This window comes from Solanum lycopersicum, chromosome 1 (genome assembly GCF_036512215.1).
Source record: "Solanum lycopersicum chromosome 1, SLM_r2.1".
Classification (NCBI taxonomy): domain Eukaryota; kingdom Viridiplantae; phylum Streptophyta; class Magnoliopsida; order Solanales; family Solanaceae; genus Solanum; species Solanum lycopersicum.
The window spans coordinates 6,147,369-6,165,965 of NC_090800.1; the positions used below are offsets into that span (position 1 = coordinate 6,147,369).

At 36.9% G+C, this 18,597-nt stretch overlaps 1 protein-coding gene and 1 long non-coding RNA gene across 2 annotated transcripts; both read right to left on the reverse strand.

Moving 5' to 3' along the window:
• Positions 1–333: 333 nt before the first annotated feature.
• Positions 334–11,546, reverse strand: LOC104648054 (uncharacterized). Its single transcript, XR_742084.4, has 3 exons — positions 11,450–11,546; positions 903–1,012; positions 334–802 (listed from the first exon to the last, which is right to left on the reverse strand). It is a non-coding gene; the product is annotated as an uncharacterized lncRNA (long non-coding RNA).
• Positions 11,547–11,656: 110 nt separating this feature from the next.
• Positions 11,657–12,319, reverse strand: LOC138340874 (secreted RxLR effector protein 161-like). Its single transcript, XM_069293048.1, has one exon. The coding sequence runs from the start codon at positions 12,317–12,319 to the stop codon at positions 11,657–11,659; it is 663 nt and encodes a 220-aa protein (XP_069149149.1).
• Positions 12,320–18,597: the final 6,278 nt, after the last annotated feature.

The following is an 18,597-nucleotide window of genomic DNA, read 5'->3' on the forward strand; positions in this document are numbered from 1 at the left end:
TTGTTATGATTTTGGCCCATGTTAAATGGGTGTCTATTTGAAAACAATTTACTCTTTGGTTTATTTGAATACTCGTCTAATGTATTTTTGAACATTGTATTTGTGTTAGCAAAGACTATGTATTTTGTAAGACAATGATTTTTTATTGCCTTTCAATGCATTTGTGTTATGTATTTTTATTGTGTGTTATGTATTTTTCAGTCACACATTTGTGTTATTAACTTACTTTTTGAACAACAGCTACACTACCTTTCAATGCATGCCTTTTGTTTTTATCAATAAGACTACTGATCAATTCAATTTCAGAAAAAAAAATTAAAAACACATGGCAAGTGATCAATTCAACAATGATCAATTCAACTCAAACTTCCATTTTGATACAAAATATGAAGGCCATATACCAATTAAAACATCACTAATTGATGTAGAATAGCTACCTAACTACTGCAAAACTAAACAATTAAGTACTACAATCCTTAACTACTATCAACTACAAAATATTAAAGAACCATTTAATAGTTAGTAGACAAATAAAAACAATCACAACTCGGTTAAATTTAACATTTTCCCAATCCCTTTGGAGTTTAACTTCCTTAAGCTTCTTGTTCAATACCATCAATTTCACTTCACTTTCATTCAATTGAAATTTCAAAGAATCTTTTTCTTCTTCAAGCTCTAATACTTTTCTCTTTAGTCGATCAATCGAATTTTGATCGTCTATGAGTCTATTCATTGAGGATGATTCATCAACATTTTCAAGCGACGGATCAATCCATCTAAAATATCAACATCCACCATTTTCCTACAAACCATATAACAGTAGTAAAGCGTAATAAATATACAAAAATATTAATTTTTTAAATAGTACAACAAGAACTATTTTTGTTCAAAAAATAACAAACCTTTGATGCTTTGCATCCAAAAAATCGACAACTTGGGTTCAAAGGAGTCCTCGAAGTTTTCAGTCGACAATAATAACCACACTTGCATATATCAACTTCCTCGATATTCACTGAAATTTGCGACATTTGATAAAAGAGAATTGAATTAAAGAAGAAAAAAGAAACTTGGATATTTAGAGAAGAAGAGAGAAAATTGAAGATTTAGAGAAGGAGAGAGAATCGGAGATTTAGGGTTTTAAATGGATTTTGGGGAAGAGGAATTGGGGAAGAGGATTTTGGGAAAGAGGAATTGGGGATTTCACTTCAACTTTAACATTGAAGTATAATATTAACGCTGGTGCCATGAAGGCAGGGTAAAAAATGAGAGAAAAACAAATTCACACACTCCATTTGTGTGAATCACAAACGATTTGCCATGTAGGCAAAAAATGATTGTACGGTTCAAATCTGGGGTGGTTGAGGTGTTCAATAGGTAGTACGTCTAGTTGAGGTGTCTTAATGAATAATCGGGACAAGTTTGAGTGACCACATATGATTTTGGCCTATTTTAAATATTAAATATAAATACCAAAAAGAAATTATATTAAGAGTTCATTTGACATTTTTTCTAAAAATTGCTTATTTTTGTAATAATTTTTCAGAAAAATGCTTTTTAGAAAAGTAATTTGTGTTAGACTAATTCATTTGAGAAATATTTTTAAGAAGCAAATTGTGTTTTGACTAATTTCTTTTAAAAAGTACTTTTGAGAGTCAAATTAGGAAAAGGGTTAGTACTAATGCATTTTTAATGTTAAGATTATTTTATAGCGATAAATTATTTTTTAAATATATATTAAAAAATTTAATATTGAATTCTTAGAGTTATTAAATTAAAATGTATATACTCAAATTTTCATTCTATATTATGACTTTTGTTTAGATATGATTAGGAATATAGATACTCAAAACAAAGTGGGAGTGGTTTTCATGGTGGATATGGTGGATTAGATGAGAGAAGTGAGACTGAAATAATTCAGACAGGTGAAGAAACGATGCCCCAACCAAAAAGTGAAAGTTTGGGCCTAGGTCAGAGGAGAGATAGATATAGGCCAAATTTTTATCAAACTAAACTATCATATAAAACAATTTATCAAAATAATACATTTTTCTAAAATTTTACAAAACTAATATAAACGTATTTCACAGTATTGTTTTAGAATATATTTTGTTTTTAAAAACTAACAGTGTTAGGTTGATATACGTTACTGTAAATACGGTTTTACTCCTAAAACGTTATTTTGAGTAACGTTTTACGCCTAAAACGTTACTGTAAGTAACGTATTATGAGTAAAACATTACTGTGAGTAACATATATCAATCTAATGCCGTCAGCTTTTAAAAAATAAAATATACCCTAAAATATTACTATGCAATACGTTTATACTGGTTTTATAAAATTTTAGAAAATGTATTATTTTGGTGGATTGCTTTATAGAATGACTTAATTTGGTCAAAACCTCGATATAGGCCAAAGATGCAGTGGGGACGTGATTACACAAAAAATGTCAGTTCTTAGATTACCAAGCATATGACCTTAGATGGGGGGTATGTAGCTCAAGAATTAAGGTAAAGGCTAGTGGATAGTCGTGCACAGTTTAGTTTCACTTGCTATTATTATTATCTTATTATTATCTCTCAGCAATTTTTGTTGGCACTTGTCTTTTTTGCTATGGATCATGTTATTGGTGTAGTAACTATTATTTTCTCTAGTATTTTCAACATGACTTCTTCATTATGTATTTCTTTTTTCAAACCTTCTTTGAGTTGTTTTACTTGAGTCTAACATCTTTCAAAAACTATATTCCTATCTTCACAAAACAAGGGTAAGGTTTGCGTAAATATCACACTTTCTAGATCTCACTTGTAGTGTTATACTGAGTATCTTTTTTTCGTCGTGTTGTATACAAGTAGATAAATGTGAATCTAGTAACAAAGATGAGAAGGTTAATAGGTGCACTTGTTTGGTCCACTCTACTTGATCCAAGGCCTCTGGCTCTTATCACTCAATCAGGAACAGTTCTCTTGGGGTTAGTTTCGTGTCCTTCGATATTTGTTACTATCTGTTTCACAGTATGTTTCTTCTACTTCAATTTGTTTTTTTTCTTGATCCTAGAGTCTCTCTACATCTGATATAAGGGCAAGGTGTGCGCATGCTCTATTGCTAGATGTGTTAGAGCTTCCTAAAACTATGAATCTTTAGAGGATCTGACAAAGTGTGGAAACTCTTTTGAAGAATCCGAGCAACATAACATATTAAGATGTGCTACGATACTAAATTTATCCACAATTTTCTTAACAGAGGATATTATGTAGGAGTATTATCAGTGGAGAATACTGGACAACCAGCTGCACAATACTGTACATTCAGAGGCAACCTAGTAAAACTAAATGTTAGAAGTGGTGCAATTATATGGAAAACAGATACGCTTCTAGACAATGGTGGGCGCCTCGGAGGATATTCTGGCGCAGCAATATGGGGAAGCAGCCCAGCTATTGACATAGCCAGAGGACATGTCTATGTAGGAACTGGAAATCTTTACTTAGCTCTACCTGAAGTGCTGAAATGCCAAGAAGCACAAAACAATCGAACAACACCACCAGCTGTTCCTGATCAATGTTTTGGTAAAGACATTCATTTTGATTCAATTCTGGCACTGGATCTAAATTCTGGAAAAATTGCTTGGGCTACACAGCTTGGAGGCTATGACGTTTTCACTTTCGCATGTTTGGTTCCTAAAAATCCTAATTGCCCACCGGGACCTAATATGGATGTTGATTTCGGAGAAGCACCTATGATGCTAACCATATTTCAAATGGAAGAATTCATGATGTTGTGGTGGCTGTGCGGAAAAGTGGCTTTGCTTGGGCGCTTGATCGCAACACTTAAAGTATTGTTTGGTTTAAGGTAAAGTCTTATAAATAAAATGTTCATCTTTTTAAGTACTCTTCACATCAATATCAATTAGTGTTCGAATTTTTTTTGTGATGTAGAAAGCAGGACAGGGGAGCTTGGAAAGAGGAGGAATATGGGGTGCAACCACAGATGGACGACGAGTTTACACGAACATAGTCAATGGAAACATAGTACTTTTCACACTAGCACCTACAACTAAAAACACAACAGCTGGTGGATGGGTGGCAGTGGATGAAAACACAGTCCAAATCCTATGGACCACTGCAAATCCTAGCAAAGAGACATCCCCTGAGCCGGTCGCCATAGTTAATAGAGTTCTCTTTGCAGGATCAGTGGCACCTAATGGACCTCTCTATGCTATGGATGCCGGTAATGGAAAAATCTCGTGGACATTTAACACTGGGGCTACTATCTATGGGGGTGCATCAATTAGCTATGGTTGTGTGTATATTCTGGTCTACCTTAGTTGTTCCATCCAACTTGGACCAGTGGGCCTTCACTCTTTGCATTTTGCATTGTGTGAAATTAATACATATTGATAAATTTATGTATTTTCTCTTTCTAATAATAGTTGTGATACTAATAAGTTAGTTACATAGGTGTTGATGATGTAAGTGTATTTCACTTCATACTTCAAAATGATAGGTTACACCTAGAATGTATACACAAAGCTAGACACAAAAGTTCAAAAGCATATCTAATCAAATCATGCCTTTACCTACAGTATTTGACTATTATCCTACTTACTTACTTACAATATATGACTATTATCTTACACACAATTTAAAAGTTTAAACACTCTTTGACAATATCTTAACACTCCCCCTCAAGCAAGAGCATACACGTCATATGGTCCAAGATTGCTACAAATGTATTCAATCCGAGTTCCTCTAAGGACTTGGTGAGGATATCTGCCAATTGGTCATTTAAACCAACAAAGCTAGTGGAATTGCATCCGAACTCAATCTTCTGCCTAATGAAATGACAATCCACCTCTACATGTTTCGTCCTATCATGGAAAACTGAATTTGAGGCAATGTAGAGGGCAAGCTGATTGTCACATATAAGCTTCATCTGTTTTAAATTTCAACTCTTGTTGATTCAATCAAACAAGCTCGCATGTAGCAAGAGTCGTAGCTCAATATTCTTTTTCTGCACTAGATTTGGCAACGACATCTTGTTTTTTACTTTTCGAAGAGATTCAATTGCCACCAATCACGACACAATATCTAAAAGTAGAACGTCTATCTGTTGAAGAACCTGCCCAACCCGCATCAGAATATCCAACAATATCAGTGTGACCTTTATCTTCATATGACAATCCCTCTCCTGGAGCTCTCTTTATGTATCTTAGGATGCAAATCACTGCATCCCAATGATCTTTACATGGATCTTGGAGAAACTGACTAACCACACTTACTACAGATGAAATATTTAGGCGTGTAATAGTGAGATAATTCAATTTACCAAACAGTCTTTGATATCTACCAGGATCTTCCAATGGCTCCCCTTGTCCAGGAACCAGTTTGATGTTTGGATCCATAGGATTCTCAATAGGTTTGCAATTTAACATGCATGTCTCCTCCAATATGTTCATAGCATATTTCTTTGTGAGATAGAAATAATTGTCTTGATTGTGCTATCTCAATTCTCAAAAAATTAATTTAACTTCTCCGAATTTTTGGTTTGAAACTGATTGAACAAATGTTGTTTTAAGCGGAGACATTCCTTCCAGACCATTTCCCGTTATGACAATGTCGTCAACATAAACGACCAAATACATTTTCTTTTCTGGACCATTATGTCAATAGAGAACAGAGTGATCTACTTTACTTCGAGACATCCCAAATTGTTGGACAATAGAGCTAAATCTGCCAAGCCATGCTCTCGGAGATTGCTTGAGGCCATACAGAGAATGTTTGAGACAATATACTAAGTTTGACCAACCCCCCGGAAAAAATCTAGGAGGCTGCCCCATATAAACTTCCTCGGCAAGTTCATCATGCAAAATGGCGTTCTTAATATCTAGTTGGTGAAACGGCTAGTGATGCATTTCTACCAAGGAAATAAGCAGTTGGATAGATGCAATTTCGGCAACGGGGGAGAATGTATCACCATAGTCAAGACCATAAACGATTATATCTCTCTGGTTGTTGATTTCGGGTAAAATGTATCTTTGCGTATGGAAATTAGTGGTGTTGTTGCATTAGATGAATGCATGACTGGAGCAGGTAACAAAGGAGCGCAAGAGATGAGCCACCAGGAGTTACCATTGTATCTGAACTAAGAGTAGTACCATCATTGTTATCACAAAGAGGAAGAGCACGACGTTGGGTGTATACTTAAAGAGAATGATGAGTGGTTTGAGGAATGTCCGGAAGACTGACTTGTTGTAGGTGAGAAGTATAGGTATTTGGCAAAATTTGAGGAATTAAATTTCTGCTTGCTTGGTGTAAATAGGGAGACATTTCAAAAAATGTTACATTTTACAGTAGGCATAATACATATATTGGACCTTAAACATGGCTTCAAATTTTAACTTTGACCTCTAACTTTCATAATGCACAAACAGGCTTTTTAACTATCCAACTTGTAAATAAATAAACACACGAGTCCTATATTGCACAATACACGTCGGACACCACGTAAGATAAAAAATGACATATAGGATGACATGTGTGTCTATTTGTTCAACTTTATACAAGTTTAAGTGTTTATTTATGCATATCCAAAGTTAAAGGACATAAATATGATTTGAAGCCAAGTTAAAGGGTACATTTATGTATTATCCCTTTGCGAAATAATTTATTTGTATTTTGAACCAGAGCACTTGTAACCTGTTTGGTGACGAGAGTATCCTAGAAATACACAATTGATTTTGATTGGAGTTTGTCATTTCTAGTACTTCGGTCATGGACAAAGCAAGTACATCCAAATACTCTCAAAGGTAGACGATAGGGATTTTGACCTGGAAAGAGAATTGAGTGAGGACTTTGATGTTGCAACACTGTTTCATATCCCCAAAAGTGAAAAGGAACATAATGTTGTATAAGAGAAGCATGAGCAGTTTAATGAGATGCATATTTTTATGTTTGGCTAGTCTATTTTATTGAAGAGTATATGCACAAGAAGCCTAGTGCATGATTCCTTGAGACAACATGAAATTGGAAAAGGGAGATAATAAGTACTCTTTGACATTATCACTGCGTAATACCTTTATTGAAACACCAAATTGATTTCTTATCTCAGCACTAATTTTTTGAAAAGTACTTCAGAAAGATTATTCATTAAAAACACCCATGTGCAGCAGAAAAAATCATCAATAGAGATAACAAATACTGAAATCCTAAAATTGAAACAACACGACTAGGAGCCCATACATCTAAGTGAACAATGACAAACATAATATGTGGCCCTATTATTGAATCTTTTGGAAAATGAAGTGCAACTATGTTTTCCAAGTTGATAAGACTCACATACAAAAGAAGACAAAGTGGAAAGACTAGGAATTAATTTTGGAAGCTTTATAAGACTTAGGTGACCAAGACGATTGTGGAGGAGATCAGTTAATGTAGCGGAAGTGAAGGCAACTAGTGATGGTGATTTAGACATGTGATACAGTCCCTATGACTCATATCCTATTCCAATCATCTTCCCCATTCTCCGATCTTGTACAACAGATTCAGCCAAAAAAGTGACACAACAATTGAGGTGTTTTGGTTAATTTGCTAACAGAAATAAAATAAAATGGGCATTCAGGAGCAAATAAAACTGATTTTAAAGAATTAGAGGGATGAAGTTACACTTACCCTATTCCTTTTAGGGTAGATCTTGATCCAATAGCAAGAGTAATTGCACAGAGAGTTGCAAAATGAATAAAATTGAAGAAAAGATTTGATTACTAGAGATATGGTCAGATGCACCGGAATCTAATATCCATGGGCATGTGGGTGAAGACCTGGTTAGAAAAGTAAAGGAATTACCAGTTCGTGAGGTGATAGATAAAGGTGACTATCGTGTAGCCGCTTGATCCTGGAAGTAATCACTATAATCTACTCCAGACAAAGTAACAGAACTGGCTATTTGACCACATGTGTCTTTATGGGTCTTAACCATGTGAGTCGTACTTCGATTGTTAGTATGTGGTGGTCGACCATGCAATTACCAACAAGATCGTTGAATATAGCCTAGCTTGTTTCAGTAGTTTCAATATGGTCTAGGTTTCTGATAGAATATGAGCCTTCACTTAACAAGTAATGGACCAGGTCCCTTACTACACTCCAGAAAAATACCAGAAAATTAAATGCAGTAAAATCAACACAATGATTTTACGTGGAAACCTCCTTGCTTAAGGGAGTAAAACCACGACCTGTCTCACAGGATTTTCAATCGTTTTCACTAATCTTCAAAAGCAAAAGTAAAACACGATTACACAGAACGTAAGAAAGAGTTATCAATCTTACCGTTAAGCAATAGTCCTCTATTGCTTAACAAGCCTAAGTAGAAAACAATCTACCCACTAAGCTATCCCACCAGGACAACCTAGACTTTTAACACAACACATCAGTTCCTTTATAGATTCAGGAATGGTTTACAGTTTAAGAACAAGAGAATGTATTACTAAACAACTAGACGAAAAGCTCCAGATATTGATGTTGTTCTTGAAATAATTCTGCCTTTGCTTTGTAGTAGCCTTTGCAAGAGTTCTTGAAATTTTTTTATCAAGTTGCAAAAACTAAACAAAAATGTTTAGGAAAGTGCCATTTATATGAGCAAGTCACTTTCCTAAACTTCTTTGCCATTGGCTAAAAAGTCACACTTTCTGACGCCATCGAGAAGTGTGCACCTACTTTCTGTATCGTCTCCAGCTGGCAATCAACTAGCTCCTCATCATGAGAGCCTGGTACCTCTACTAGGTCCTTGAGTTAGTTTCATCTAAATACTCAAAAAAGAACCCTGCAACAGGCAATTAAGAAACTGGTACCTTTAACAAGGTCCCCAGGTTTGTCAAATCATCAAAACTACAAATAACATTTTCCCCCTTTTTGATGATGACAAACACTGAAACCATGATCTAATATCCTTTCAACTTTGTTCCCCCTATTTATATTCCCCCTCACTACATTCCCCCTCACTGTTTATTCCCCCTCACTAAAATATCATTTAGCTACACACAGTTTTACTTCCCCCTTTTGGCATCATAAAAAGAAACACAGTAAACCAGTGATGTGAGCATAAACACTGAACATGATCAAAGCTAAAAAGCAATCAAACAGTAGAGGAAAAGCATTCGCAAAAGAAGATAAGAAGAACAACAAAAGAATAAAGTAACCAACATGCCATCATAACATAAATACATTAAAAACAAACTAAAAATTCATCGACATATTGATAAGCCACACAAAAAGATGACACAGGGAAGGAGTGATTAACAGTCTAGGAAGAGGGGGGAGTTTGAGATAGGAACTGGATAACAAGAGTGAGTCGTGCATTGGCAGCATCATTATCCTTGATGGCCTTTTCTTGCAGGGCAGTTATCTTCGCCTTCAACTCATTATTCTCTTTCTCCAGAGCTTGAACAACTGAAGAATCAGGTCCCTCACTTTGTGCAGTAAGCAGTTCTGCTTTGAGTATAGCAATTTCTGCTTCTTTACCACTCAACCGCACAGTGAGCTCTTCAATCTCGTGTTTAAGCCGATCCAGGTCCTCAAGAAGTTGAGCCATCTTGCTTTTTAGAAAGCCTCTGCCTTCAATGCATTCACATTCAAACAAGGTATGCTCAGAGATAGTTTGTTTAACTGTCCCAACCTTTCCAACACTAAGAGGAATTCGAAAATGCTTGAATACTTCAGTGAGAAAGTATCCATAACCCATTCCATGAACACTTTTCCTCTCAATGACAATTTTGTGAATGTGCTCAATCATTAAACTAGGAAGGCTCAGAGCTTTAAAGCTACAAAACATCTCCATCACATACAAGTCAGCAGCAGTAGCAAGTGTCCTCTTTTCTGTGCGAGGAAGGAGCACCTTGTTGACGAACTCAAAGACCAGCTGATACTCACTCTTCATGACTTTCTTATAGATCCCAGCAACCTTAGTTGTGGGTGTCTTAGAAATCATAGAGGCAAACTCTGAAGAGCAAGTTTTGCCCAGAACAGACCGGGTCCCCTCTGTAGGCACTCTGAGGATTTTGCTCAACACCTCCTCATCCAAAGATATGGCAATATCGTTTACCCGTGTGAGGAGACTCCCATCTTCCATGAATTGAACATTGTAATAAAATTCACGAACCTCTTCTTCATGGAGGATGGGGGATTTCTTGTCGAACAGGTGCAACCAAGATTGAATCTCCACCATGTCATGCAGAGAATCCATGCCAGGAAGAGTTATAATCCCCATATAAAAAATTCTTCCTACTAGGACTGCTTGTTTCCTCAGACTGTCAACTACTTCCTGCATGTTGACATTCTCAACTTTCCTGGCTTGAGAACTAGGTCCCTATGTCCGCTTTCTCTTTTTCTCAGATCTCTTCCCTTTTGACTGTGACTTTTCAACCTTCCTTGTAACCCTTTCCCTTTTCTTTTCTGACTTCTTCTTCTTATTTTTCTTTTCAACCTCTTCTCCAGACAATTCCACCACATTAACTTCAGGTAATTTAAAATTTGATACCTTGAAGGTTCTTGCACTTCTAACTGCAGCAGTAGAACGTGCACTTGCCTTCAAGGCATCAGCCATCAACTTTTGTGCAACAGACCTTGTAGTAGGTCGTCTCCTAGGAGCCTCCTCCACAACCTTTTCCTTCCCTTTTCTAGATCCCACTCCTTCCCTTCTCTCAACCTTCCATTTTGATGGTTCTTTCTCACTTGCAGATTTAGAGGAAGAGGAAGAAGAGTAACTTCCTAAATCAGGGGTTTTATCAAAGATGGGTTGAAAAGGTCTTACATCTTCCCTTTCCAAGACATCAGTATGCTCTTCCCTAGATTTTTCTCGCATCATTGCCAGGCTTTCAATCACGAGTTCCTCACTTGCTACCAGTATGTTAGACTCGGAAGCCCTATGTTTTAGTAGATCTCCTTCAAACATGTTGTCAGGCAACATGTCGTGAAATAGACCAGGTCCAGTAGGCACTGCAGAAGTGTTTAGATCTATGGCGAAGAAAGGGTTTTTTCAGGAGTGTTCTGTGGAGGACTGGGTGGGGGAGGAAGTCTGGCTTGAGCAGTTGTTGGAGAATAGAATGCAAGGGGCTCTATTTCACTAACAGCATCAAACATTTGTTTAGAAGAAGATGAAGAGGAAGACATGGTTGTAATACTGGAAGGTTTCTTTGAAAAACAAAGAGAAGAAAGATGAGACAGATTTTTCCCTTGAATTTGATAAGCCTTTCGAGAAAAGAGAGATGAAGTTAAGACACGGATGAGAGTTTAAAAAAGAAGAAAGACTTTTTAAAAGAAATGAAAAGGTGCCAGGTCCTGTGATTGGATGTGTCGTTTGAGGGAGAAACGATGGGACTGATCGGTCAGAGTAACCGATGACTGACACGTGGCATTTTCAACGGTCAAATTTTTCAGTTTAAATTTAATGTATAAATGCTAACCTGGACAGGTACCAGGTACCATGGTAGAGTTTAACATCATTCCTTAATTGTTCTAGTTTCTTCTTTTGCTGAGCAGGTCCCTACTGAGAGTATACCTACAAAAGATACAAAAAGGGATCTTTGTTCAGATATTTTAAATTCACACAAAGGATACCTGCACTGCAATTTTAGCCATCAAGGGAATTTTAATGTTGGAAGCTAAAAACATCACTTGGAGATCAACATCCCCAACTTTAACCGATTCCCCTCAAATTGATCCTTGCTGAGAGCCTTGGTGAAGATGTCTGCAATTTGTTCCTCCGTTGGACAATATGTGAGCACAATATTTCCCTTCTCAACATTATCTCTCAAAAAATGATGTCTAACATCAATATGCTTTGTTCTCTTATGGTGGACTGGGTTCTTTCCCACACTTACAGCACTGGTATTGTCACACATAAGAGGAATTGCTTTGATGTGAATTCCAAAATCCTCCAAGTGTTGCCTGATCCACAGCAACTGAGAACAGCAAGCTGCAACAGCTACATATTCTGCTTCAGCAGTTGAAAGAGCCACAGAGTTCTGCTTCTTGGTACCCCAAGAGATAAGTGATGATCCAAGGAAATGAGCCATTCTAGAGGTACTCTTCCTGTCAACTTGATAACCTGCAAAATCAGCATCTGCAAAACCAACCAGATCAAAGGTGTCACCTGCAGGATAGAAGAGAACCAGGTCCCCTGTTTTCTTCAAGTATCTGAGAATACGTTTTGCAGCCTTCAGGTGTGAATCACGAGGACATGCTTGAAACCTGGCGCACATTCCAACACTATACACAATATCAGGCCTGCTAGGAGTCAGATATAACAAGGAGCCAATGATTCCTCTATACATTGTCTGATTCACAGGGGGATCAGATTATTCTACTATCATCTTGGAATTTGTTCCCATAGGAGTATCAATAGGTTTAGAATCAAACATATTGAATTTCTTCAACAGCTCTTTGATGTAATTCTCCTGGCATATTGAAATCCCATTTGATGATTGCTTGATTTGCAGACCCAGGAAGAATGTCAACTCACCCATCATGCTCATTTCAAACTCCTTTCCCATCAGTGATGAGAATTCTTCACACAAATATTCTGAAGTAGCTCCAAAAATTATGTCATCCACATACACTTGAATGATAAGAAATTTTTGTTCTCTTTTTAATAAGAACAGAGTATTGTCTATCTTACCTCTTTTGAACCCATTCTTCAGCAGAAACTTTGACAGCCTTTCATACCATGCTCTTGGAGCTTGCTTCAGACCATATAATGCCTTATTCAATCTGAACACATGATTTGGTAGCTCTGCATCTTTAAAACCAGGAGGTTGCTTGACAAACACCTCCTCTTTAAGATCTCCATTCAGAAATGCACTCTTCACATCCATTTGGTACAACTTGAACCCCATGAATGCAGCAAAAGCTATTAAAATTCTAATAGCTTCCATTCTGGCAACAGGTGCAAAAGTCTCATCATAGTCTATTCCTTCTTCTTGATTGTATCTTTGCACCACCAACCTGGATTTATTTCTAGTAATCACTCAATTTTCATCAAGCTTGTTTCTGAAAACCCACCTAGTTCCAATTACTGTTCTGTCTTCAGGTCGAGGAACCAGGTACCATACCTTACTTCTTTCAAACTGATGGAGTTCTTCTTGCATAGAATTGATCCAGTCTGCATTGCCCAATGCTTCTTTAACATTCTTGGGCTCAATAGATGATATGAATGCTGAGAATGCAACTAGATTTCTTGGTTTTGATCTAGTATGAATTCCAGAATTCAAAGGAGAAATGAGATTATCAAGAGGATGTGACGAACTATGCTTCCATCCTGACCTTGAAGCAGACTGACTTGGCTGATCTGCATGTTCTTCATCAAGAGTGACATCATTTTCTGGGGAGTCTGATGTACTCTGGCTGGAATTTTGAGTAGTACCAGGTACCATATCATCCTTTTCATCCTCAGCAGCCTCGTCAGGTAGACTATGATTCTAATCATCACAGTCATTGTTCAGTTGTTGATCTGCATCATCTTCACTTCCTTCAGGCTTCTTTGATTTAAGCATTTTCATCACATCATCCTCATCATTTGATCCATCATTCTTCAAGCTTCCATCTTCATCAAATACAACATGAATGCTTTCTTCAATGCATTGAGTTCGTTTGTTAAATATTCTGTAAGCCTTACTGGATGAAGAATATCCAACAAACACTCCTGCATCACTTCTAGGATCAAATTTTCCCAGATCATCCTTTCCATTATTCAGCACAAAACATCTGCATCCAAATGCTCTAAGATAGCTCAGCATTGGCTTTCTGTTGTTGAGCAGCTCATATGGAGTTTTGTTCAAAATAGCTCTTATTAGACACCTGTTGGTAACATGACATGCTGTGTTAACGGCTTCAGCCCAGAAACTTTGAGGAAGATTTGATTTAATAATCATAGTTCTGGCAATGTTCACCAAGGTTCTGTTCTTTCTTTCCACAACTCCATTTTGTTGAGGAGTTCTTGCAACAGAGAAATTGTGGCTCGTACCATTTTCCATACAGAATCTATCCAATGTTGAGTTTTCAAACTCTGTGCCATGATCAGATCGAATGCTGCAAATAACTTGATTCAATTTGGTTTGAATCATTTTGAAGAATACCACCAGCTCTTCAGCTGTATCTGCCTTTGATATCAAAAATCTCGTCCAGGTGTATCTTGAATAGTCATCAACAATCACCAAAATGTACTTCTTGCCATTTTTGCTTTGAACCTTTAAGGGTCCACACAGGTCCATATGAAGAAGCTCTAAGGTTCTTGATGATGTTACCTGATTTTTGGGCTTAAAAGATGATCTGATTTGCTTTCCTTTAACACAAGCTTCACATATTTTATTTTCAGCAAACTTCAGCTTGGGCAAACCTCGGACCAGGTCCTTAGAAATCAACTTGTTCAATAAAGATGAACTCACATGCCCCAGCCTACGATGCCAGAGATCAGCATTGTCATTTTGAGCACTAAGACATGTTAGGTCATCTTCATGAGATGTTTCTAAGTTTGCCACATACATATTTTTACTTCTGTGTGCAGTGAGAATTACTTTGTTTGCAGTTAAACTCACCACAGTGCATTTCTCAGAAGTAAACTTGACCTCATTTCCTTTATCACAGATTTGTGACACACTTAGCAAGCTGTACTTCAACCCATCCACATGGTAAACATTGTCAATTGAATCTTCAAGAGATCTTCCTACTTTGCCAACTCCCAAAATGTACCCCTTCTTGCCATTACCAAATGAGACACCTCCTCCTTGGAGGGTCTTGAGTGAGAGGAAGTTCTTTACATCACCAGTCATATGCTTAGAGCAACTACTATCCATATACCAACATTGACTGCTGCTCCTCTCACTCACCTGCACCAAAAATCACTTGTTAAGCTTGGGAACCCATTTCAGCTTGAGTTCCCAGTAGGCAGAAAAAAGGAGTAGGCAGAAAAAAGGAGAGATTAGATTGTATTTGGTCCAGTATGGTAGATTTTGAAGCTTTCTAACGAAAGACATAGGAGCAGGGACAGATTTTTTTCTTTGAAAATCTGTGAGTTGAGACAAGCTCCGGAGGACCAGGTCTCTCTTTTGGTACATTTTGCCTTTCAGTATAATTAGAGAACCTTTCACAGGAGTTTCTCCAACTAGCACACTCATCCTTCAAATGTCCATTCTTACCACAGTGAAGACACAACAGATTGTCAGACACAAACACATACTTACTGTGAGGATTATAAGGAGGACTTATGTTCAGACTTCCTAGTCCTTTCTTATTGAAATTACTCTGATTTGTTGCATTTGACAGTAACTTTGAAGATTTGGTCCACTTAAGGGATTTTTCAAGTTCTTCCTTAAGTTTCACAATATCCTGTTCTAATTTGTTACTCTTTTCAAGTGACAGACAAAGATTTGTCTCAGAGTTTTTTCATTTTTCTTGAATTTTAGCTTGCAAACTATTTGACCTTCCATTCAGCTTTTCAGCATCTTCAGTAATCTGATTCAACTGGTTCTTAAGTTCAGAGTTATTTGACTCTAGAGACACCATTCTTGACATTTTCTCTTCAAGTTTAACTTTGTTTTCAGTTAAACTTTCAAGTTCAGCATTCATGGTGTCTCTTTCAGATGTTAACTCTATCACAGAATCAAGCATGACTTTTGCCAAAGTTCTCAATTTTTTAGAGAATATTTATCCAAGTTATTTTTCATATCTAGAAGAGTTACCTGATTGTCCTCTTCTTCATTTTCTGTGTGAGCCATGAGAGCAAACATTTCATTGAAAAAAGTTTCCTCCTCATGCACAGCAACCATGGACACATCTTTTGGCTCATCAGGGTCTTCTGAATCACTTGAAGAATCCCCCCATGAAGCAAGAGCCCTTTTGACAACCATATCAGCAGCAGCTTTTCGATCTCTGTTACCAAGTACCAGGTCCCTTCTATTTTCTTCGTCACTCATGTGTTTTTGATGTTCCTTTTTTTCATTCATGAGCAAAGGACATTCTCTGATGAAGTGCCCAGATTTTCCACACTTGTAGCAAGTATCCCCTTGAGCAGTATTTCGAGTACCGTTTGTTCTTCATTTATAAATTTTGTTTTTTCTTCACAATTTTTTGAAATCTTCTGATGAGATATGTCATATCATCATCATCACTGGAATCTTCATCTGATTTATACTTCAGCATCAATGACTTGTCCTTCTTGGCTTCCTTCTTTGACAAATCATAGTTTCGATTCATCTCATGTGTTTTCAGATTTCCAATCAAAGCATCCATAGTCAACACCTTCAAGTCCTTGGCTTCTATAATGGCATCAACTTTGCTCTCCCAAAACTTTGGAAGAATTCAAAGCACTTTCCTGAATTGTTTGGTCATGCTTATAGGTTCACCCAGACTTCGCAGCTCATTTGTAATGGAAGACAACTTGGTGAACATGTCATGTATTATTTCTCCTTCCTTCATTTTGAAGTTCTCATACCGTGAGGTAAGCATGTCAATCTTAGATTCTTTGACTTGTTCAGTTCCTTCATGTGCACTCTTCAAGCAATCCCAAATTTCCTTAGCAGACTCACAGGCTGACACTCTGTTGTACTCATCAGGTCCTATCCCACAGACCAGAAGAGTTTTACTTTGAAACCTTTTTCAATCTTTTTCCTGTCAGCTTCGTCATATTTCTGCCTAGGCTTTGGAACAGTAATGTTCTTCTCTCCATCTTTTTATTCCATCATAGGAACAAATGGTCCATCTAGTACATTATCCCATAACTCGCTGTCTTCAGCCATGAGGTAGTCATGCATTCTAACTTTCCACCAACTGTAGAAATGTTCATTGAAACGAGGAGGTTTGTGTGATGACTGACCTTCTTTGAGGTTAAGTGGAGCTGCCATTCTAAAGCAAATATCACTTTCTTGGTGTTAACCAAATAGAAAATGCCTGCTCTGATACCACTTGATAGAAAATGAGCCTTCACTTAACAAGTAATGGACCAGGTCCCTTACTACACTCCAGAAAAATACCAGAAAGTTAAATGCAGTAAAATCAACACAATGATTTTACGTGGAAACCTCCTTGCTTAATGGAGTAAAACCACGACCTGTCTCACAGAATTTTCAATCGTTTTCACTAATCTTCAAAAGCAAAAGTAAAACACGATTACACCAAACGTAAGAAAGAGTTATCAATCTTACCATTAAGCAATAGTCCTCTATTGCTTAACAAGCCTAAGTAGAAAACAATCTACCCACTAAGCTATCCCACCTGGACAACCTAGACTTTTAACACAACACACCAGTTCCTTTATAGATTCAGGAATGGTTTACAATTTAAGAACAAGAGAATGTATTCCTAAACAACTAGACGAAAAGCTCCAGATATTGCTGTTGTTCTTGGAATAATTCTGTCTTTGCTTTGTAGTAGCCTTTGCAAGAGTTCTTGAAAAGTTTTTATCAAGTTGCAAAAACTAAACAAAAATGTTTAGGAAAGTTCCTTTTATATGAGCAAGGCACTTTCCTAAACTTCTTTGCCATTGGCTGAAAAGTCACACTTTTTGACGCCATCGGGAAGTGTGCACCTACTTTCTGTACCGTCTCCAGCTGGCAATCAACTGGCTCCTCATCATGAGAGCCAAGTACCTCTACTAGGTCCCTGAGTTAGTTTCATCTACAATACTCAAGCAAGAACCCTGCAACAGACAATTAAGAAACTGATACCTTTACAAGGTCCCCAGGTGGTCGACCATGCAATTACCAACAAGATCGTCGAATATAGCCTAGCTTGTTTCAGTAGTTTCAATATGGTCTAGGTTTCTACTGCTCCCCCTTTGATGGACATTCTGTTCATGTGGATTTTCATTCTTTACTGCTTACACAGATGTCCCAAAGTTATTGATATCACTTGTTTTTTAGCCAATACGCAATAATCGAGCTGAAATCTTGATTAAGAACGGATCGAAGTCCTTTCAATGTCAAAACCATAAAGAACTTATCTCATTGTTGCTCTTGTGTGGTGATACTTTAAGAAAGCGGCATGAGACAATCAAATTGATTTTTCAAGGTATTTGTCCTAAATAACTCGCCATATCTTGATTAGTCTGGTGAAGTTGGACTGAGTCTGAGACAACCTTGTATATGCGTTGGATATCATTCGTATCCAAAGTCTTAGCTTTAGTCCAAACTTTATAACAAGTTTTACAAGTTTTATACAAGTCGAGTAATTTAGGATCCAAAGAGTTCCATAAAAGATTCCATAATTGAGCATCAATACGACTCTGCTTAGTCTTTTCAGTAGCAACAATATCAGTAGTAGTTTTAAACAAATGATCTTCATATCATTGTCCCATAAACCACATCTCAATAGTGTAGGGAATAGCAGAAGAAAAGTATAATTCGGAAAACCTTCTGCTAGCCCAATCATTAACTAAGATCGGAAGATTCAACTAAAGAAGAGGAAGTTATAAAGGAAAACTTGTTTATAGAAGAATACTCTTTTATTAAGTTGTTCTTGGTTTGCTTGGTTTGATTACAAATGACTATGGCCAGAGTAGGGATGCTTCTAGAAGTTATTCTAGATTGATCTAGAAGAAAAATCTAGATGACATTATCTT

Bases quoted from the DNA above. Each gene is read 5' to 3' on its own strand.
- LOC138340874 (XM_069293048.1), bottom strand. From the start codon at position 12,319: ATGTATAGAGGAATCATTGGCTCCTTGTTATATCTGACTCCTAGCAGG.